Source organism: Anabrus simplex, chromosome 11 (assembly GCF_040414725.1).
Source record: "Anabrus simplex isolate iqAnaSimp1 chromosome 11, ASM4041472v1, whole genome shotgun sequence".
NCBI classification, from domain to species: domain Eukaryota; kingdom Metazoa; phylum Arthropoda; class Insecta; order Orthoptera; family Tettigoniidae; genus Anabrus; species Anabrus simplex.
Genome location: NC_090275.1, coordinates 57,819,843 through 57,843,596, shown reverse-complemented (window position 1 = coordinate 57,843,596; position 23,754 = coordinate 57,819,843). Strand labels below are relative to the sequence as shown.

The 23,754-nt window shown below is 45.9% G+C and overlaps 1 protein-coding gene across 1 annotated transcript; it reads right to left on the bottom strand.

Moving 5' to 3' along the window:
* Positions 1 to 247: 247 nt before the first annotated feature.
* On the bottom strand, positions 248 to 23,510 carry LOC136883225 (cytochrome P450 4C1). Its single transcript, XM_067155425.2, has 2 exons — positions 22,369 to 23,510; positions 248 to 1,859 (listed from the first exon to the last, which is right to left on the bottom strand). The coding sequence occupies exons 1-2, from the start codon at positions 23,479 to 23,481 to the stop codon at positions 1,449 to 1,451; spliced, it is 1,524 nt and encodes a 507-aa protein (XP_067011526.2). The 5' UTR covers positions 23,482 to 23,510; the 3' UTR covers positions 248 to 1,448.
* Positions 23,511 to 23,754: the final 244 nt, after the last annotated feature.

The window sequence follows — 23,754 nt, the reverse complement described above, 5'->3', positions numbered from 1 at the left end:
CCCTACTGTCGGCAGCCCTGAAGATAGTTTTTCGTGGTTTTCTATCATTTTCACACCAGACAAATGCTGAGACTGTACCTTAATTAAGGTACGACCGCTTCCTTCATACTCCTAGCCTTTTTCTATTCCAACGCCGCTTTAAGACCTATCTGTGTTGGTGCAACGTAAAGTAAATTGTAAAAAAAGGGGAGGGGGGCACTAGCCTACTATCGTTAAAAGGAACGGAAAATGTTTAATAATTGTTTTTAATTATTTGCTTCACGTCCCACAAACTACTTTTACGGTTTTCGGAGACGCCGAGGCCGGAATTTAGTCCCGCAGGAGTTCTTTTACTTGACAGTAAATCTACCGACACGAGGCTGACGTATATGAGCACCTGCAAATACCACCGGACTGAGCCAGGATCGAACCTGCCACGTTAGGGTCAAAAGGCCAGCGCCTGAACAGTCTGAGCCGGCGGGAAAATGAGATATGTCCTCTAGGCTTAGGACGGCAGAATATACAAGCTGTGTCTAAAACGTAGGATATGGCAATGGCAATGTGTGGTAACACTGCGTACATGCGTATGTGAATAGAGAGGCATCTCGGGAAGCGCTACGTAGCGTTGAACACAAGGAGCTGAAGCAGGTCAGTCTGCTCCGGCCGGTCGGACGTAGTGCACGTGAAGACTCGTGTCATAGTGCAATGAAGCAACGTATAAACATCAAGTTTTGTCACAAGTGGGGAATAACGGCGACGGAGACGCATGCAATGTTGGTGGAGGTATACGGAACGGGTTCAAATGCTTTCGAGATGGACAGGAAAATCTTGATGATGCACCACGTCCATTCTGCTTTCGGCTTCTGTTCCTTACACTTGCAGCAACATCGCTTGCGTCCTCGTAGACATTTTTTCCCAATTTGTAAGAAAACTCAATGTTTATATGTTGCTGCATTGCACAATGCAATTGCCGGTCTGGGTAGCTTAGTCGGTAGAGCGCTGGCCTTCTGAGCTGAACTTGGCAAGTTCGATCCTGCCTCACTACGGTGGTAATTGGAAATTTCAATAAATGCACGTGTTTGGAGCCAGCTGGTAAAATACGACACACAAAAATGAATTTGTTATTCAAGTGTTTTAAAAGCAACGTACCAAAAACATGGTATTAATTTCTTCTTAATAAAGAGGGCTACACCAACAAAATTTTGTGTATACCTTCCTGTGTATTAATATTCCTTAGAAGTTCACTCATCGGTCCTCTTAAATACTCTCAGTATGTTAAAAACGAATAGTTTCTTGTTCAAATAACTGACGCGCTGTTAAAAAGCTACCCGTACACGTCTTTCTCTAATAAAATAATGTTATTTGTTTAACATCCCTTAAAATGCTATAGATTGACTTTAGATTATTGTAGGGTTTTGAGAAACTTATTTCATCCTTCACAGAGCCTTTTGTTTTGAGCGAAAGCATGATCACCGCGGCACCATTTTCACTTGAAATCCCTTGGCTGGTCGCACAACTAATCCCAGCTCAAGTTCTTGCAACAAGGATTCGTAGGAAGTGGTCGGTAGGACCCGGTAACTCTTGAGTACTGTGGCTACGGTGGTAGCCATCTGCATCTCGGCGTACTTGAAGCCTACACACATCCTGGGTCCAGCTCCAAACGGGATGTAGCTGTAGGGATGTCGCCCTTTAGATCGCTCAGGCAGGAAGCGCTCTGGGTCGAAGCGCTCAGGATCTGGGAAGAAGCGAGGATCTCGGTGGACGACGTAGGTCCCCACTACAGCGACACAGCCTGCAGGTAATGTACACGTGCTGAGCTTCACCTCCTCTTCTACTTCCCGAGGAATTAGCGTCACAACAGGCACAACCCGCATGGCCTCCTGGAACAGGGAGACATGGAGCGTTAGCAGTTACAACAGACACACAATAAGCAATAGATAAATCCAATAGTTCCAGTAAGCTACTCTTGTTGATGTTGCGTCTGAATAGGGGTGGTGCCTCTTGGTCAGAATAGTTGGCCCAGGGCCGAGTCGAATTTAAATACTCCAATGCCTCTGGGCCTAAGTAATTTTGCGCCCCCCTTTCTTAAACTTGATAAGACAAAAGTACAATATTACTGTTCATAAGCTAAAAATAAGAGTAATCGTTTGATTCTAAAAATACTTTCTCTTGGTACTAGATCGTCTTCACGATTTTTACTTAAGGTCTATTCACACATATCCGTGACGTGTCAGTACCGTGAGGCGTGACGTATCAGTTCCGTGGTATACGAGACGTCTCAGTGATGGCTGTCCACACCTATCAGTAATGTTTCAGTTTCAGTTCAGTGATTGCCGAGATGTCAAAGTTTACGGATGTGGAATTGGCGCCTATTGCTATAATTCTAGGTGAAGAGGAACAGCGTAAGTTAAAAAAAAAAGGAAGTGGAAGTGGAAGTGGAAGTGGGTACCGGTACATAAGGCATGGCAGAATAGAGAACGTGATGGCGAAATTGCTACCCTGTATAAGGAACTAACTGACGATCAAACTAAATATTTTGAATATTTCAGAATGTCTGAAAATTGTTTTAACACATTACTGAGTAAACGACAAGACACCCGCTGGAGAAAGGCGATAACACCGAGAGAACGGTTAGCAGTTTGTCTGAGGTAAGTGAATAATACAGTACAAGTACAATGAAACAAATATTTACTGAATCACACACATTGAACTTACGTCGCTCATTTTATATTCACTAGCGCGTACAAAATTCACAGCAGAACACGTCCGTAAAATATCGTTGGCGACAATACTCAATGTCACGGAACGGATACTGCACTTATACTGCGCCGGACAAGTGTGGACACGACAGTCAGATTCAAAGGAACGGTATGAATCATCACTGACACTGTCCGACTCGTTAGCTGAACGGTCAGCGTACTTCGGTTCAGAGGGTCCCGGGTTCGATTCCCGGCCAGGTCGGGGATTTTAACCTTAATTGGTTAATTCCAATGGCACGGGGGCTGGGTGCATGTGTTGTCCTCATCATCATTTCATCCTCATAACGACGCGCAGGTCACCTACGGGTGTCAAATAGAAAGACCTGCACCTGGCGAGCCGAACCCGTCCTGGGATATCCCGGCACTAAAAGCCATACGCCATTATTAACACTGACACTGATGCAATTTCACGGAACTGACACGTCACGGCACTGACACGTCACGGATATGTATGAATAGACCTTTACAGTTCCGACAGCAGATCAATGGAAACACAACTAAAATGCAACTCATCAAAGCTTTCTGTGCCGGTACCATGATTTTAATGTTGGAAACATTTCTTAGGAAGGGTCAGGGGAAAAAAAGCAGGAGAATTAATATTTGTACAACTTGCGAAAAAGCAATTTTTGTGCTTGACTTCTCTAGTTCTTTCCCCTAACAGCGAAACTTTGAGTGCTAATTTCTCCTGATTCACCTGATTTGTTTCCATTTCCGACCACTCAGTAGATGCGCATGATCACTCTGAAGCAGACTGTAACAATATCTCAATTTCGATGAAAAAGTTACGTACCTGGTTTTTTCCCCTGACCCTTCCAGACACAGACATACTAAGAAAAACGTAAAATTAAGCAATTTCCTCAATTGTGCAGAACGTTGAAGGGCTAAAGGACCCGAAAAGGTTTGAAGTTGTGAGTCATGGACAGCTCTATCAAACTTTTTTAAAAAAAATCGAAAAATCACTTCCGATCTAAATGCAGTTCCGAAAAAATCGCTTGTCTCTTTACTCGTTAACTTTTTTAAAATTAAGGTCCTGGCCAAATCAACTTATTTCACTTAACCTAACCCCATGGCCCTACAACAGCCCTTGACGGGCCTTGGTCTACCAAGCGACCGCTGCTCAGACCGAAGGCCTGCAGATTACGGGGTGTCGTGTGGTCAGCACGATGAATCCTCTCGGCCGTTATTCTTGGCTTTCTAGACCGGGGCCGCTATCTCACCGTCAGATAGCTCCTCAATTCTAATCACGTAGGCTGAGTGGACCTCGAACCAGCCCTCAGATCCAGGTAAAAATCCATGACCTGGGACGGGAATCGAACCCGGAGCCTCCGGGTAAGAGGCAGGCACGCCACCCCTACACCGGGGACCGGCTAATCAACTATTTAGACCTACATAATTCTATATGTAATGTGCTCCTTGATTCAATGTCCCCAGGCGTTTTTTAGTTTTTAAATGTAATAGGCCTAATAATAATGTTATTTGTTTTACGTCCCACTAACTACTCTTTTACGGTTTTCGGAGACGCCGAGGTGCCGGAATTTAGTCCCGCAGGAGTTCTTTTACGTGCCAGTAAATCTACCGACATGAGGCTGACGTATTTGAGCACCTTCAAATACCACCGGACTGAGCCAGGATCGAACCTGCCAAGTTGGGGTCAGAAGGCCAACGCCTCAACCGCCTGAGCCACTCAGCCCGGCTAGTTTTTAAATGTTTTTTTTTTTTGCTAGGGGCTTTACGTCGCGCCGACACAGATAGGTCTTATGGCGACGATGGGATAGGAAAGGCCTAGGAGTTGGAAGGAAGCGGCCGTGGCCTTAATTAAGGTACAGCCCCAGCATTTGCCTGGTGTGAAAATCGGAAACCACGGAAAACCATTTTCAGGGCTGCCGATAGCGGGATTCGAAGCTACTATCTCCCGGATGCAAGCTCACAGCCGCGCGCCTCTACGCGCACGGCCAACTCGCCCGGTTTTTAAATGTTTACACCGAATATCTTTATAAGGGCTTAAGTGAAATTCTGCATTGACTCGCATTACCGCTCGTAGTAGTAGAAAAAGGCAAACTGCTAACCTAATCGACCGAATAACGATGATTAAGAAGAGGATTGGAATTTTTAGGAATAAATAAAGAATATAATCTGTTCTTCTTCTTTATCTGTTTACCCTCCAGGGTTGGTTTATCCCACGGACTCAGCGAGGGATCCCACCTCTACCGCCTGGTGGGCGGTTTCCTGGAGAGTGAGACTTTGGGTCGGGGGATACAACTAGGCAGGATGACCAGCACCTCGCCCAGGCGTCCTCACCTTGATGAGCAGAGGCCTTGCAGGGGGAGGGGGGTGGGAAGATTGGAAGGAATAGACAAGGAAGAGGGAAGGAAGCGGTCGTGGCTTTAAGTTAGGTACCATCCCGGCATTTGCCTGGAGGAGAAGTGGGAAACCATGGAAAACCACTTCGATGATGGCTCAGGTGGGAATCGAACCCTCCTCTACTCAGTTGAACTCCAGAGGCTGAGTGGACTTCGTTCCAGCCCTTGTACCACAGAGGCGAACATATAATCTCACACTTTATTACATTTTATTTACCTAAAATGCGTAGCTCATATCCCTAGGATGGGTTCAACATTCAGTTGATTGCCTGAAGGACTTAACAGTGGATTTTTATTTTTATTTTCTTGATTGTATGAGTGAAGCTTGTTTGAGTTATACTTTAGTTTGGATCCTGTGGAGAAACAAATCTAATGTTCATATTTGATGTTTCCTCTTCTCTTCTGCTAATATAATCTGCGATCATTTGAGCCACTTACTGTAATTGTTGTCGATCATCCATGTTGTGTACGTAACATGAAAAAACGCTCAATAAAACTCTCAAAAAATGAATGGCTTTCACTTTCACGGATTTCTCCGGAACACTTGGTATTATGTGAAATTAACGGCCTTCTCGATTCATTCAACACCACGCAGTTGTGGCATTGATTCACCGCCACCACTTGACTAAGTTGCAGCCCGAAGTCATCTTTTTACTCGTACGCAGAAGCGAGGGGGCTGTGTTTCAACATTGTTGTGGCATTTACAATATCATTACCGACAGCTTTCACATAAGCGGAACGACAATTCCGTTGTTCAGTGCGCGCATTCTAAAAACTCGTTTTCAAACTATTAGATCTTTTCATTTTTGCCACCCTTGCCCTGGGCCCTTAAGGCCCATATCTAAATACGCCCCCACCCTGTGGGTGGGAGCGGTGGAATAACACCACGGTATTCCCTACCTGTCGTAAGAGGCGACCTAAAGGAGCCCCAGGGACTCTTAAATTTGGAGCGTGGGTTGGCGACCACGGGCCCTGCGCTAAGTCCTGCCATTGCTTCCACTTGCCTACGTCAGGCTCCTCACTTTAATCATCCTATCCGACCTTCCTTGGTCAACTCTTGTTCTTTTCCGACCCCGACGGTACTAGAGCACTCAAGGCGTAGGGTGTCTTTGATTTTCACGCCCTTCGTGGTCCTTGCCTTTCTTTGTCCCGCATCTTCATTTTTCGAAGTGTCGGATCCCTTCGGTGTTTTCTCTCTGTTAATGTATTGAGTACTCAATCCGGTTCTAGTTTGATCCTCGACAGCTCCGCCAACAGCTGTCATAGATAGCCTAGGCGTCACTCAAGAGGCAGACTAGGGAAATGAGAAGTGAGGTTGCCTTCCTCACTGAGCCAGAAGTTGCTATTACATATCAGTTTGCCAAGCCCACTGAAATGCATGTCCCAACCGACACTATGAGCAACATACCATTCATAACAGGGACTGGTTCCATAAGGAATGGTATTACTAGCATCGCTCACACCTCAGCCACTTTCATATGGGCAAAGCCAAGGATGAGACTAGGACAGGCCAATGAAAGTGACAAATTTATTCTAGCTGATACCAGAACACATAGTGCACTTTAAACACTACATCTCGCAAGCAAAGACATCTTTCTCTCTGATTAGTATTATATAGAGGATGGTTGCCTAGTTCTACTTTCACCACCACCAACACCTAAATGCGGCTTCTGACTAGCAGTGGCGTATCCTGGAATCTCCACTGAGGCATGCAACTAGTAACCATGCAGTTAACACAATGTATTAAGTAAATTTCAATTCTACTCACCCTAATTACATGTAGATGAACTCGAGCCAAACAGTTTTACTGTAAGTTTCTGGATTGAACGTGCGTACACAATTCTTGTTTTCTCTTTTTAAATTTACGAGGGTCCGCCTCTGTGGTTTAGTAGTTAATGTATTTAGCTGCCACCCCCGGAGGCCCGGGTTCGCTTCCCGGCTCTGCCACGAAATTTGAAAAGTGGTACGAGGGCTGGAACGGGGTCCACTCAGCCTCGGGAGGTCAATTGAGTAGAGGTGGGTTCGATTCCCACCTCAGCCATCCTCGAAGTGGTTTTCCGTGGTTTCCCACTTCTCCTCCAGGCAAATGCCGGGATGGTACCTAACTTCAGGCCACGGCCGCTTCCTTCCCTCTTCCTTGTCTATCCCTTCCAATCTTCCCATCCCCCGCAAGGCCCCTGTTCAGCATAACAGGTGAGGCAGCTTGGGCGAGGTACTGGTCATCCTCCCCAGTTGTATCCCCCGACCCAGAGTCTGAAGCTCCAGGACACTGCCCTTGAGGCGTTAGATGAGGGATCCCTCGCTGAGTCCGAGGGAAAAGCCAACCCTGGAGGGTAAGCAGATTAAGAAGAAGAAGAAGAAGAAGAAGAAATTTACGAGGGAAGGTAGAGGTCTCGCGGCTTTAACTATTTGCATCTTTTCATCAAACGAACGGCCAGTAAATGGCTTTTCAAACTGATTTACAATTATATCCGTTTTAGACTCATCCATCGTTAATACCACATTGCGCAAAATATAATAAAACGACGAATAGCACAGGAACAGCACACACAGAATGAACTCACTAATCAGCAAAACACACAATGAATTAACTCACTAGTTAGCCACAACTCAAGCACTGGAGGTAAGTCACCGTGGCATTGGTCAGTTTCGTCACGTTGGGTTCTCGCTAGGGGGTAATCTGTGTGTCCCGTTCGCTGTAAACATGTCGACTTTCTCCAAGTTGCTAAAATATGGCAGAGGGTAGCACGGGTATGGGGTGACAAATTCTGACCAAGTTTCAATTGCAGCGACATCGTTCGGAGGGTTTCAGAACTACGTCTGCCACTGAATGCAATTTTAAGATTGAATGCCTTACAGCCTTAACTCCTCCGTTTGCTGTCTCTTTCTTCCGAGAGTGGAGTAGACGGCGAGACTACACCAGCACCACACGTAGTCAAGCAACGGAACTAGTACAGTTGCGCGGACCTTTTGAACTTCTGAGAGATGAAATCGTTAATATTTGACCTGAAACAACCTAAAATCGTACATCAGACAGTTCTTTGTGTTATCATAACGCATGCAATGAATGCCTTGCATTCAAGGAGAATACGCCCCTGATCTATCGATCTTTTGTATTTAGTTTTCAGGTAAGGTAATGAAATGGCTTATGGCTTTTAGTACCGGGAGTATCCGAGGACATGTTCGGCTCGCCAGGTGCAGGTCTTTTGATTCGACTCCCGCAGGCGACCTGCGCCTCATGATGAGGATGAAATGATGATGAAGACGACACATACACCCAGCCCCCGTGCCAGCGAAATTAACCAATGATGGTTAAAATTCTCGACCCTGCCGGGAATCGAACTCGGGACCCCTATGACCAAAGACCAGCACGCTAACCATTTAGCCATGGAGCCGGACTTCAGGTAAGGTAAGCAAGTGACATAAATAGCTTGTGTTTCTCGGTCGACAGTCTGAGCCTAATTCGAGTCTCTTTCATAGCGAATGGTGGGTTCTAAAGCCATTGCTTTACTGTCCTTTCGGCTGATGGCTATGATGTCAGCCCTCCGATAATAGTCATCAGATGCAATATCGAAAACTACGAAGATGTTTTTAAAGCCATTCGTCTGGAGCGTGGACATTGTATGGACAATAACTAGATCAGAAAGAAGGAGAATACAAACTTTTGAAATGTGATGTTACAGAAGAATGTTGAAGGTGAGAGGGGTAGATCGAATCACGAATGTAGAGATACTGAATCGAATTGATGAGAAGAGAACGATTTGGTAAAATTTGACTGAAAGAACAGATACAGTAGAATGATAGAATATATCTTATGGCACCCAGGACTTGTTCGGTTAGTTTTTTAGGGAATTGTAGGCGGTAAGAACAGTAGGGGTAGATCAAGGCATAAGTATGCAGATTAAAGTAGATGTTGAACTTAGAAGTTACGTAGAAATGAAAAGGTTAGCACAGAATAGGGTAGCATGGAGGGCTGCATCAAATTAGTCCATGAACTGATGAACCGACAACAATATTGTTATTCAGGAGATAACGGGTTCGAACCCCGTTGTCGGCAGCCCTGAAGATGGTTTTCTGTGGTTTCCCCATTTTCACACCAGGCAAATACAGGCTGTATCTTAATTAAGGCCACGGCCGCTTCCTTCCCACTCCTAGCCTCTTCCTGTCCCATCGTCGCCATAAGACCTACGACCTGCATCGGTATAACGTGAAACCAGTTTTTTTTTTTTTTGCTAGTTGCTTTACGTCGCACCGATACAGATAGGTCTTATGGCGACGATGGGACAGGAAGGGGCTAGGAGTGGGAAGGAAGCGGCCGTGGCCTTAATTAAGGCACAGCCCCAGCATTTTCCTGGTGTGAAAATGGGAAACCACGGAAAACCATCTTCAGGGCTGCCGACAGTGGGATTCGAACCTACTATCTCCCGAATACCGTATACTGGCCACGCTTAAGTGACTGCAGCTATCAAACTCGGTAAAAAGTGGTGGTGGTGATTATTGTTTTAAGAGGAAGTACAACTAGGCAACCATCCTCTATATAACACTAATCAGAGAGAAAAAATGGAAGGGGTCCGACACTTCGAAAAATGAAGGTATCGGCCAAAGAAAGACAAGGGCCACGAAGGGCGTGAAAATGAAAGAATCCCTAGCCCTCGCAAACCTAATAGCGTCGGGGTCGGAAAAGAACAAGAGTTGACCAAGAGAGGTCGGAAAGGATAGATGAAAGTGAGGAGCCTGGCACAAGTAAGTGGAAGCAATGCCAGGACTCAGCTAAGGGCCCCGTGGTCGCCAACCCACGCTCCAAAGTTCAGAGCCCCTGGGGCCCCTTTTAGTCGCCTCTTACGACAGGCAGGGGATACCGTGGGTGTTATTCTACCTCCCCCACCCACAGGGGGTACTCGGTAAAAATGATGATGATTATTATTATTATTATTATTATTATTATTATTATTATTATTATTACTTAGCCTCCGTAGCTGAGGCGCAAGCGTGCCGGTCTCTCACCGCTGGGTTCCGTGGTTCAAATCCCGGTACTCCATGTGAAATGTGTGCTTGTCAAAGGGGAGGTGGGACAGTTTTTTTTTTCTCCGGGTACTCCGGTTTTCCCTGTCATATTTCATTCCAGCAACACACTCCAATATAATTTCATTTCATCTGTCATGCATTAATCATTTCCCCTGAGGAGTGCGACAGGCTTCGGCAGCCGACACAGTTCCTGTCCTCGCCGCTAGATGGGGGTTTCATTCATTCCCTTTCTGACCCGGTCGAATGACTGGAAGCAGGTTGTGGATTTTCATTATTATTACTGAATTCCAAGACAAGGCGCATTAGTCAACTTTTAATATACGTAGTAGGTATCCTACCGCTATATATGTGTCATGACGACGGTGCATAATCCTTTAATACCAGGCTCTTATTTCTTACGAAATTAGGAGGTTAATTAAGTAGCGTGACCGTTATATCTTGAGCCCTAAAAGTGAAACTGTATGTTAGGATCCATCGCCTGCACTATGGACAATACATGACTGGCCTGATACAGGCAACACTGTTTGTATTTCTGGTGCCAAGACAGTAAATGGCAAGCTCACGTGCAGCCACGCTATGACCTTGAGCCATACATGCCCAGTAGACGAACTGGATAACCTTCAAAGTGATGTAACTTTCTCTTGTTTACAAATTAATAAACTCCAGTCCCACCAGTGTCCGGACATTTCGTACCACAGACATTCCGTACCACTAGATTTTTTAGGACATTTCGTACCATCTAAGTCGTTATCTACCTGCGAACAGTGTTTCCGTAATTCCCAGATATTTACGCTAGGACAATCCGTACCACTTGATGTCACATTCGAACTCCATTTCCACGCCAGTGGGCGTAATGAGTCTGACAGGCACATTTTAGAAATCGGAAACAAAAATAATTCACAACATTTGCTGGAGGAAACGTCTATATTACTTTAATAATTGCCTGTTAAACTCTACTTATGTTTTATGCTTACGTAGATATCAAACGAAAGTCGATGTTTTTGAATTACAAAGCCTGAAACAAAACAAAACAATACAATAGAAATATACATCGTGTTCGGGCGCAATGTGTCTGATGATCCCAAGGATGGATAATATTACTATTGTTTGTGAATATTTATAAACTACTCCATTATTTCATTATCATCATCATCATCATCATCATCTGTTTACCATCCAGGTTCGGTTTTTCCCTCGGACTCAGCGCGGGATCCCACCTCTACCGCCTCAAGGGCAGTGTCCTGGAGCTTCAGACTCTTGGTCGGGGGATACAACTGGGGAGAATGACCAGTACCTCGCCCAGGCGGCCTCACCTGCTATACTGAACAGGGGCCTTGTGGAAGGATGGGAAGATTGGAAGGGATAGGCAAGGAAGAGGGAAGGAAGCGGCCGTGGCCTTAAGTTAGGTACCATCCCGGTATTCGCCTGGAGGAGAAGTGGGAAACCACGGAAAACCACTTCCAGGATGGCTGAGGTGGGAATCGAACCCACCTCTACTCAGTTGAACTCCCGAGGCTGAGTGGACCCCGTTCCAGCCCTCGTACCACTTTTCAAATTTTGTGGCAGAGCCGGGAATCGAACCCGGACCTCCGGGGGTGGCAGCTAATCACGCTAACCTCTACACCACAGAGGCGGACTATTTCATTATCAAGTAAGAAAAATGAAAGATTCTGATGAAGTGGCCGATATGGGCTTGAAGGTCACGTGGAAACAGGAAACTACTGAAAGGTCCCCGGGAATGGCAAATACGAGATAAAAATTAACACGTGCAACAGTCACGTCAGTTGCGCCCGACGGAAGGTTAACATCAGCAGTGGTTACACCATACGGAGGCTTCTGTGCCAGCGGTGGACAATGGATATACAAATGAATACATGCAGTAGAATATCGTTTTTTACTTCGCAATACTCCCATTCTATTTCAAGTAGTATGGAATGTCCTCTCCTAAATATTTAACTGACATTTCGCAGGTAATCGGCCGGTCAAGTGGTACGAAGTGTCCGGTGGTACGAAATGTCCTACAACCGTCCCACCGGCTTCAAGTTTTGGCACAGTGCCGCCTAATCAGTGTTTAACTGAGAGTGAAAAGTCAACCAATGTTGGGAAATAAAGGTTGGCAGATGCAGAGTGGCCACAGCTGGTCCGTGGTCGGTCTGCACTCCGACCAGCCAACCGAGCAGAGGAGCGGTGGCACAACACTACCGTGGCTCTACGCCTCTGTATTCGGGAGACGGAGAGGAACTGGCTCCCACCGTCGGCTGTCCTAAGAATGGTTTTCCGTGGTTTTCCATTCTCCTGCACTAAGTCGAGTGCCGAGACAGTTGCTAATATACGCCACGGCCGTCAACCCTCTCACCTTCTCCGAAACAAATCTCCCGGCTTGAGAGACGGCGTCACCGTCTAGGAGGCCCGCCTCCCCCTGCTTAATACATATTACAACACTGAGGACCATCGAAGTATCTGGATGACGACAAAGAATGAAAGGAAAAGAAGAAAGATGTAGGAAAGTAGGAACGAAGAAAAATAGTATAAATTAATTCATTTTCATTATAACACCAAATGAATACAATTTTACTTACTCGTTCTGGGGTGGTGCAGCGCTTTTTCAGGCACAGCCCCACTGGAGGTGAATTGCATGTACTCTTTTAACCACAGGTGGTGGTGGTGATTATTGTTTGAAGAGGAAGTACAACTAGGCAACCATCCTCTATATAACACTAATCAGAGAGAAAAACTGGAAGGGGCCCGACACTTAGAAAAATGAAGGTATGGGCCAAAGCAAGACAAGGGCCACGAAGGGCATGAACATGAAAGACTTCCTAGGCCTTGACAGCTAATACCGTCAAAGTTGGAAAAGAACAAGAGTTGACCAAGAGAGATCGAATAGGATAGAGCCTGGCACAAGTAAGTGGAAGCAATGCCAGGACTCAGCTAAGAGCCCCGTAGTCGTCAACCCACGGACACTGGTCCATAAAATGTTACTGAAACATAGTCCACATCAGAGATTTAAAATAGTACCCTATACGTGTTTTCTTCTTCTTAATCTGTTTACCCTCCAGGGTTGGTCTTTCCCTCAGACTCAGCGAGGGATCCCACCTCTACCGCCTCAAGGGCAGTGTCCTGGAGCGTGAGACTTTGGGTCGTGGATACAACTGGGGAGAATGACCAGTACCTCGCCCAGGCAGCCTCACCTGCTATGTTCAATAGGGGGCCTTGTGGGGGGATGGGAAGATTGGAAGGGATAGACAAGGAAGAGGGAAGGAAGCGGCCGTGGCCTTAAGTTAGGTACCATCCCTGCATTTGCCCGGAGGAGAAGTTGGAAACCATGGAAAACCACTTCCGAGGATGGATGAGGTGGGAATTGAACCCACCTCTACTCAGTTAACCTCCGGAGGCTGAGTGGACCCTGTTCCAGCCCGCATACCTCTTTTCAAATTCAATGGCAGAGCCGGGAATCGAACCCGGGCCTCCAGGGATGACAGCTAATCACGCTAACTACTACACCACAGAAGCGGACACACGTGTTTTCAAATATCGAAACTTGTGACTTTTATGCAGGGGGGGCGGGGTTAAAAAGGAGCAAAATATGAGGGTATGCGTTCCGGCACCTAAAATTTTAGAAATACAACACTGACACCTGACCCCTCAATCTTCTCAAGTTATTCTCTTTCTGAGATAAGATTAGTCTAAAAAATTACATTTATAAAGGAAAACACCTTTGTCCAATAAATGTTTCTGAATTGAGGCTATTGAGGCAAGTACTAGTTCCTTGCAGAGTGAAGTTGGTTGCAACACAGAAGAAACGAGTATAACACTATTTACGAGTGAAATTAGAACATACTTCAAAGACAATTTATCGGGATTGAGTAACCTGGCTGGAGTCTTTTTATTTAAGTTATAAAAGCACAGATTGGCTCAACATAACTTGTGTTTTTATTGCATCCTTGCTTAAGATGCCAAGGACGCAGGCTGAAAAAAAAAGAGAACAACCTGTGTTGCTATAATGATCGAGGTCAGGTCAGGTAATGAGGTCCAGTACTTCTTAACCTATTTTCATGTCCGACTCGTTGGCTGAATGGTCAGCGTACTGGCCTTCGGTTCAGAGGGTGCCGGGTTCGATTCCCGTCCGGGTCGGGATTTTAACCTTCATTGGTTAATTCCAATGGCTCGGGGGCTGGGTGTTTGTGCTGACCCCAACATCTCTGCAACTCACACACCACACATAACACTATCCTCCACCACAATAACACGCAGTTACCTACACATGGCATTTGCCGCCCACCCTCATCGGAGGGTCTGCCTTACAAGGGCTGCATCCGGCAAGAAATAGCCACACGAAATTATCTATAATCATGAAGATAAAAGCGACATGTCTGTCCTAACGTCATGTCTGGCACCGAATAATAACACGATGTTCATGTCTTGAAGGGGACTCGCCGGTAACCGTAGGTTCAGTCGTTTTTTCGAATTCTGACATAAATATGTTTTATGTCTGGGGGGTTCCTCTGAAAATTTCTGTTTCGAAATTAGCCATGTCCGCCTTCGTTGTGTACTGGTTAGTGTGATTAGTTGCCACTCCCGAAAGTCCGGATTCAATTCCCGGCTCCGCCACAAAATTTGAAAAGTGGTACGAGGGCTGGAACGGAGTCCTTTAAGCCTCGGAAGGTCAACTGAGTAGAGGGGAGGTTCGATTCCGTCCTCAGCCATCCTCGAAATGGTTTTCCGTGGTTTCCCTCTTTTCCTCCAGGAGATGTCGGTATGGTGGTGGTGATGATTATTGTTTTAAGAGGAAGTTCAACTAGGCAACCATCCTCTATATAACACTAATCAGAGAGAAAAACTGGAAGGGGTCCGACACTTCGAAAAATGAAGGAATGGACCAAAGCAAGACAAGGGCTACGAAGGGCATGAACACGAAAGACTCCCTAGGCCTCACAACCTAATACCGTCGGGGTCGGAAAAGAACAAGAGTTGACGAAGGGAGGTGGTGGTGGTGATCATTGTTTTAAGAGGAAGCACAACTAGGCAACCATCCTCTATATAATACTAAGGAGAGAGAGAAAATGGAAGGGATCCGACAATTCTAAAAATGAAGGTATAGGGCTCAAGTGCTCTAATACCGTCGGCGTCGGTAAAGAACAAGAGTATATCAAAGGAGGTCGGATAGATGAAAATGAGGAGCCTGGCACAAGTAAGTGGAAGCAATGCCAGGACTCAGCTAAGAGCCCCGTGGTCGCCAACACACGCTTCCAAGTTCAGAGCCCTTGGGCCCCTTTTAGTCGCCTCTTACGACAGGCAGGGGATAACGTGGTTGTTATTCTAACGCCCCCACCCACAGGCGGATTCCTCTTGCCAGATTTCACATTTCGTGGCGAGCCGGGAATCGAACTCGGACCTCCGGGAGTCGCAGCTAATTACACTTACACTTCCCACTTCTCCTCCAGGTAAATGCCAGGAAAGTACCTAACTTAAGGCCATGGCCGTTTCCATCCTCTTCCTTGTCCATTCCTCCCAATCTTCCCGTCCCTCACAAGGCCCCTGTTCAGCATAGAAGGTAAGGTTGTCTGGGCGAGGTATTGGTCCCCCTGCCAATTGCATCCCCGACCAAATGTCTCACTCTCCAGGACACTGGTCTTGGAGCGGTAGAGGTGGGATCCCTCGCTGAGTCCGAGGGAAAAACTAACCCTGGAGGATAAACGGATGAAATAAATAAGTAAATAATGAAAAGAAATTATCATCGTATACAAAAAGAACTCGATTACTGCTTACATCCTCGATCCAAGTGAGAGATTGGAATCTCACTTAGCTCAACCATAAGAAGTACATGAAGAAGCAAGCCATGTGCCAACCAACAGTACCATACTACCTGGCTAACATTTAAATTATTATTATTATTATTATTATTATTATTATTATTATTATTATTATTATTATTATTATTATTATTATTATATCCCTTATTCCGGATTTCGAAATGTCAGGGTTCTTTATTATCCTTCTCTACTTATTTCTTTTCTTCGCCAGGTCTTATCTGTTTGTCTTTCTAGACTCTCACGGCCTCCGTCTGAGAGCCTGCTTCCATCTTGTCCTTGGTCAATAGAGTCCTCTTCGTTTATTTTTCATATTCCAACATTGATGTGGACAACACTCTTCTTATATTCTCATTAAATGGCCTTGCTCACCTCCGCCCAAATGTTGCCATCTCCTCATTTACAGTTTCCTCAATATAGAGTCCCTTACATCCTTCAATTTAATGCTGTCCTCCTCCTCCTTCTTCTTCCGATATATGATTCTAATGCTGTTATTTTCTGCTATCTACATTTTTCTTTCGTAAGTTTTTGTGATTTAAATATAAGGTGTGCAGAAATGAACAGGAGATCTTCGGTTTGGACGGTCCTTAGATTCGTCTTCACCGGGCGAGTTGGTCGTGCGCGTAGAGGCGCGCGGCTGTGAGCTTGCATCCGGGAGATAGTAGGTTCGAATCCCACTATCGGCAGCCCTGAAGATGGTTTTGCGTGGTTTCCCATTTTCACACCAGGCAAATGCTGGGGCTGTACCTTAATTAAGGCCACGGCCGCTTCCTTCCAACTCCTAGGCCTTCCCTATCCCATCGTCGCCATAAGACCTATCTGTGTCGGTGCGACGTAAAGCCCCTAGCAAAAAAAAAAAAAAAAAGATTCGTCTTCCTGTGTTCAGTAATGTCTTCTGAAGATTTTAAGTCTTCATTTACACTACTTTTAATATTATAAAGTGCGACGGACTAACTGTCTCTCCTTCACATTCTCAATTAACGTATTATTAACTATTGAAATCAACTGTAATGTGAACACGATGCGAACTGAGTTGGCAAGCGCTTTGGTCGGTGAGTCATGCTCCGTAACACTTAATACTTCGCAACGAAACTATTACATAAATAAGCGTTGAAAAATTTACCTCGCTTTGAGTTTTCATACTGCGGGGACCGTTGCTTGCTGCACATCAAAATTGTGATTAATAGATTTGGTAAACTCTTTATACGTGCGATTTCGCGGTTAACTTTTGCCTCTACGACTTAAGCGGGTACTCTGTAGGGGTACTCATTTCTAGTGAAGGTCTTTGTGCTTCACGTAAGCTATATAATACCCGTACTAGAGCAAGTCATGTGCCTCTGCAAACGTAGAAGTTTAGTTTCCCCTTTGCCGGCAGCCCTGGACATGGTTTTCTGTGGTTTCCCATTTTCGCACCAGGCAAATAATGGGGCTGAATCCTGATTAAGACCACGACCCCTTCATTCCCACTCCTAGGCTTTTCCTATTCCATCGTCGCCATAAGACCTATCTGTATCGGTGCAACGTAAAGCAAATTGAAAAAAAAAAAAAAAAAAAAACCAGTACCTAGCCATTTCGACTTTCTAACGGGGAATCGAACACACGTCCTTTAGGGTGAATCCACGAGGCTAAATATATTATTTCGACTTTTCCGTATTGTCTAAATGTAATTCTGAAAAGCGCAGCGTACCCGGAGAGTAGATTGTGGTGGTGGTGGTGGCGATTTTGTTTTAAGAGGAAGTACAACTAGGCACCCATCATCTGTAAAACATTAATCATAAAAAAGGGAAGGGATCCGATACTTCAAAAAATGAAGGTATCGGCCAAAGAAAGACAAAGGCCAAGAAGGGCGTGAAAATGAATGACACGTAGCCTTCGAATGGTCTAATAGCGTCTGGGTCGGAAAAGAACAAGAGTTGACCAAGGAAGATCGGATAGGATAGATGAAAGTGAGGAGCCTGGCACAAGTCTGGGTCGGAAAAGAATAAAAGTTGACCAAGGGAGGTCGGATAAGATAGATAAAAGTGAGGAGCCTGGCGCAAGTAAGCGAATGCAACGTCAGGATTCAGCAAAGGGCCCCGGGGTCGCCAAACCACGCTCAAAGTTAAGAGCCTCTGGAGTGGTGGTGGTTGTGGTGGATTTTACTGTTTTAAGAGAAAGAACAAGTGGCAACCATCTTCTATATAATACCAATTAGAGAAAAAAGGAAGGAAACCGACACCGAAAAATGAAGATATCGGCCAAAGAAAGGCAAGGGCCACGAAGGGCGTGAAAATGAAAGACTCCCTAGACCTCGAATGCTCTAATACCGTCGGGGTAGGAAAAGGACATGAGTTGACCAAGGAAGATCGGATAGGATAGATAAAAGTAAGGAGCCTGGCATAAGAAAGTGGAAGCAATATCAGGACTCAGATAATATCCCCGTAGTCGCCAACCCACACTCCCAAGTTAGAGCCCCTTGGGCCCGTTTAGTCGCCTTTTACCACAGGTAGGGGAGATCGAGGGTGTTATTCTACCACCCCCATCCACAGCGGGGTGAGGCAAGTGTAAGAGGACTGTTTCAGGGTGTTAGAGGGACTATCACCAGAATTGTTGTCGAATGGCAGCAGACATACAGACTGGACCAAAATATGCAAGATAAAATTGTTATTACAATTATAATAAAATTCTCTGTGGCAATTATGCGGAACAATTTGTATGGAAATCGGTCACTTCATGCGAGATTTGTTCTGGACAAGGCGGAGGCGGGACAGGTTATCTCCGGGTACTCCGGGTTTTCCTGTCATCTTTCATTCCAGCAACACCCTCCAATTTCATTTAATTTCATCTGTCAATCATTATTCATTGCCCCAAAGGAGTGTGATAAGCTTAGGCAGACGGCACAATACCTATTCTTGCCGCTAGATGACCCGGTCGAATGGCTGGAAACAGGCTGTGAATTTTCATTTTCATTTTCAACGATGTTCTCATTCCACAGCTTGTTGGCATTTTTTAAAAAAACTTACAATACTTCTTCTTCTTCTTCTGCTTTATCTGTTTGCCCTCCAGGATCGATTTTTCCCTCGGAATCAACGAGGGATCCCACCTCTACCGCCTCAAGGGCTGTTTCCTGGAGCGTGAGACATTGGGTCGGGGGATACAACTGGGGAGGATGACCAGAATCTCGCCCAGGCGGCCTCACCTGCTATGCTGAACAGGGGCCTTGGTGGGGGGTGGGAGGATTGGAAGGGACAGACAAGGAAGAGGGAAGGAAGCGGCCGTGGCGTTTAGGTACCATCCCGGTACTTGCCTGGAGGAAAAGTGGGTAACCACGGAAAACCACTTCCAGGATGGCTGAAGTGGGAATCGAACCCACCTCTACTCAGCTGACCTCCTGAGAATTAGTGGTCCCCGTTCCAGCCCTCGTACCACTTTTTAAATTTCGTGGCAGAGCCGGGAATCGAACCCGGTCCTCCGGGGGTGGCAGCTAATCACACTAACCACTACACCACAGAGGCGGACATAATTTTTAAGTTGCTGTATAAATATTTATTATAGGCTAATAGCTTGTTTCGGGGGATAGTGGGTTCGAACCCCCCATGGTTTTCTGTGGTTTACCATTTTCAACCAGGCAAATGCTGGAGCTGTACTTTCATTAAGGCCACGGCCGCTTCCTTTCCACTTCTAGCCCTTTCCTATCCCATCGTCGCCATAAGACCTATCAGTGTCGGTGCAACGTAAAGCAACTTGTAAGAAAAAAGTGACTACTCTAGGTATATTATTTATATTTCAGATGATTGTAGAGAGAACGTCAATTCTAGCGGCGGTTGTTCAGCTTATGACTTCAAGTAGCAATGTATTCGCAGATAGGTCTACATCAAATTTAAGAAGGCTGGGGAAATTTCTGTGGGGGGTCTGGACATCCTGGATTCTCCCTAAAAATACGTCCTTGGCTGCACCTTATTTTAAGACTGTGGGCGTTTCCTTGCCGGTTCTTGCTCTGTACCATCCCATAGTCACCGTACGACCTGTCTAAATTCTCTTCACCGGGCGAGTTGGCCGTGCGTGTAGAGGCGCGCGGCTGTGAGCTTGCATCCGGGAAATAGTAGGGTCGAATCCCACTATCGGCAGCCCTGAAACTGGTTTTCCGTGGTTTCCCATTTTCACACCAGCCAAATGCTGGGGCTGTACCTTAATTAAGGCCACGGCCGCTTCCTTCCAACTCCTAGGCCTTTCCTATCCCATCGTCGCCATAAGATCTATCTGTGTCGGTGCGACGTAAAGCCCCTAGTAAAAAAAAATCTCTTCAAAAACCTGAAAATTAGTCCCTAATCAGACACCCCCTCCCAACACTAGGGCCTCCTCGGTGGACTTGGTAGCCGAGAGTAGCCGCCAAGAAATTTCATCTCCCTGCCAAGTTGTATCAAGTTAACTCTCCTCCCCATTAAGGAACCAAGAAATTCTATTCCCACTAAGTATATAACTTACTCCCAATACCAAGCCAAGAACCAAGAAATCTCCCGTCCCTACCAAGGTGACCAAGTCAAAAATCCTCCCTACGAAAATACACGAAATCTCATTTCCCACCAAGATAACCCCCCTCCCGCCAAGTTACACTAAATCAAAAGCCCGGCTGAGTGGCTCAGACAGTTAAGGCGCTGGTGTTCTGACCCCAACATGGCAGGTTCGATCCTGGCTCAGTCCGGTGGCATTTGAGGGTGCTCAAATACGACAGCCTCGTGTCGGTAGATTTACTGGCACGTAAAAGAACTCCTGCGGGACTAAATTCCGGCACCTCGGCGTCTCCGAAAACCGTAAAAGAGTAGTTAGTGGGACGTAAAACAAATAACATTATTATTTATACTAAATCAAAAACCTTTCCCCATCGCAAAGCCAAGTAATCTCACTTCCCGCCAAGATCAAAATTAAACCAATACCAACAAAGAATCCACTCACTTCCTCAAGCAACTGCCATCACGCAGCCTTCAAACACTAATTTAAAAAATGCTATTTGTTCGGGGCGTCGACCTATAGAGATCATTTGCCCCTACTTGCACCTTATGATATGAACCTGCGTGTAATTGGAATTGCGGAAGTGTAGAGTGTTGAAAGTGAGGAACGTTAATGACGACACAAACACCCAGTCCCCAGGCCAGGGATATTAATCATTTACAATTAAGAACCCCTGACCCGGCCGGGGATCAAACCCGGGGCCGCCGAATGACAGGCGGACCCGTTGCCCCCTACACCGCGTGGACGGACAACGCTAACATTACACCTACCCTCAAACCTTAGAAGCACCAGAACGATAGGAGGTCATCGAGGCGAGGTGCACCGCAAAATACCGACTATTAATAGCTCCTTTTCTAAATTCTAACAACCGAGCTCGATAGCTGCAGTCGTTTAAGTGCGGCCAGTATCCAGTATTCGGGAGATAGTAGGTTCGAACCCCACTGTCGGCAGCCCTGAAAATGGTTTTCCGTGGTTTCCCATTTTCACACCAGGCAAATGCTGGGGCTGTACCTTAATTAAGGCCACGGCCGCTTCCTTCCCACTCCTAGCCCTTCCCTGTCCCATCGTCGCCATAAGACCTATCTGTGTCGGTGCGACGTAAAGCAACTAGCAAAAAAAAAAAAAAAAATTCTAACATCCCCATACAATATTACTGGGCAAGCAGTTAATAAGCATCGCTGATCTCATGGTGAAGCTAGTTGCAACCTAAAGCAACATCAAGCGTTGTTAGTACCTGGATGGGTCACCGTTCAGGACTACCACACCGTATACTTACAATTAAAACATGTCAGTCATATCACGTGAGAAACAGATCGTCTTGTGACTCCTATTACCAATAACTTATAACTACCAAAAGCTTAAAGACAAGATAAATAACCATTCTTTACTAAATCCCCTAACAAATTAAACGACGCATACACATAGAGAGATGAGATGGCGTATGGCTTTTATTGCCGGGAGTGTCCGAGGACATGTTCGGCTCGCCAGGTGCAGGTCTTTCGATTTGACTCCCGTAGGCAACCCACGCGTCGTGTTGAGGGTGAAATGATGATGAAGACGACACAAACACCCAGTCCTCGTGCCAGAGAAATTTACCAATGATGGTTAAAGTTCCCGACCCTGCCGGGAATCGAACCCGGGACCCCTGTGGCCAAAGGCCAGCACGCTAACCATTTAGCCATGGAGCCGGACGCATACACACAAACTATCATATACAGACCGAAATAGGGGTGTAAGAGCGCACCGGTATCGGTGCACCTCAAACGGGTAGATAGGTGGCATACACGGATGAAGAAACCTGTCTAAATCGGTATGGCATAAAACAAATAGGTTCTTCCCACTCCTAGCTTCTTCCTAATCCATCGTCGCTGAAAACCTATCTGAGTTACAGTAATTCTATATTAAACTACCAGTAAAAACAACATAATACAAACAGATGTGACTTACCTTGATGAAACGATCCAGATACTTAAACTGTTTCAAATCCTGCGGTGTCACTGGTCTGTCCCAGTCGTCGTCGAATACCTCTTTCAGCTCCTGATAGATCTCATCTTGGTGTTTCGGAAACATGCCCAGGAGCATGAAGATGAAGCACAGGTTGGAAGCTGTCGTCTCCTGGCCAGCCATCATGATGGTGTTCACTTCATCCCTCAGCTGTTTCTCGGTTAACGTTGTACCTTCACTCTCTGCGGTACTGATCATGTGGTCCATGAACGTCGACTTCTTCTTCTCCCATTCTTCGTACATAGCCTTAGATGACTTCATTGCACGATAGGCTTCCATTTTTATAAATATAACAATGTCCCCGAGGGCACGGAGCAGAGTTTCGCCTTTCTTCTGTTCTTTCCCCATTTCAGTCAAATTGTAGAGTCCATCAAAGATCAGCCACGGTCTTACAGCACGCTTGAAGAGCAGATGCATCATTTTATGAACTGTTCTCAATATAAACTGCGCATCCCTGTAATCTTGAGCGTTAAGGGTCACGCCCAAAGTACTTTCACATATCATATCAAAAGTACACAGACCTACCAGACGGTAGGCATCAAAAACATTGCCGTCAGCAAAAGATTTCAGCTTCTGAGATAAAACTTTTGCTTGTTTGTTGAACACTTCCATGTAGGATTCTACTACTTTGGTGTGAAAAGCAGGGTTAACCATTTTCCTCTGCTTTCTCCAAGTATCGGAAGCACATGTGGTGAGGCCATTTCCAAGAAATCTACTTAAAATTCTCATGAGATATCTGTCCCGGTTCAATAGTCGCTGATTGGCCAGTAGCAACTCGACATCCTCCGGAGCGGTGATACACACGTACAGCAGAGGTCCAAACCATATCCGAAACGCGCGCCCTTGGTATTCAGCTAAAAGTTCGCGTAGATAATTTGCGGCTTTTCTTGGCCCGCCAAAGAATTGATGCACATTGCCGAGAACTGGCACTGTTTCCGGCCCCTGTATGAGACTGGCTAATTCGCGAAGTCGGCGACGTGACCACCATATTTTGAAGCACACGAAACATATGATGACGACTAGCGCGATCCAACCAACATAGCCCAACCCGACCATATCGTCTTGCTCGCCTTTCGACTGCACTGGAGTGCACAACACAGCGAACAAGACAAGCCACTTGCATTCCTTACACAACCTGATGGCCTTGCGCCATTCACAGACCGGTTACCTCTGTGTCCTTGAAGAACTTGTGGCAGTGTTCACTCAGTTGAAAGCAGTAGTTTATGAGCAGGCCAACACGTGCAAAAAAAAAAAAAAAAAAAAAAAAAAAAAAGACGCCTTCCATCAAACATTGTAGCCAGGATTACCGAAGAGAACGAAAAGAACCTA

Excerpts from the sequence above, each read along its gene's own strand:
- LOC136883225 (XM_067155425.2), bottom strand. The coding sequence starts at position 23,481 with ATGGTCGGGTTGGGCTATGTTGGTTGGATCGCGCTAGTCGTCATCATA. Across the intron at positions 1,860-22,368 it reads ATCTGGATCGTTTCATCAAG|GAGGCCATGCGGGTTGTGCC; the intron begins GTAAGTCACATC and ends TCCCTGTTCCAG.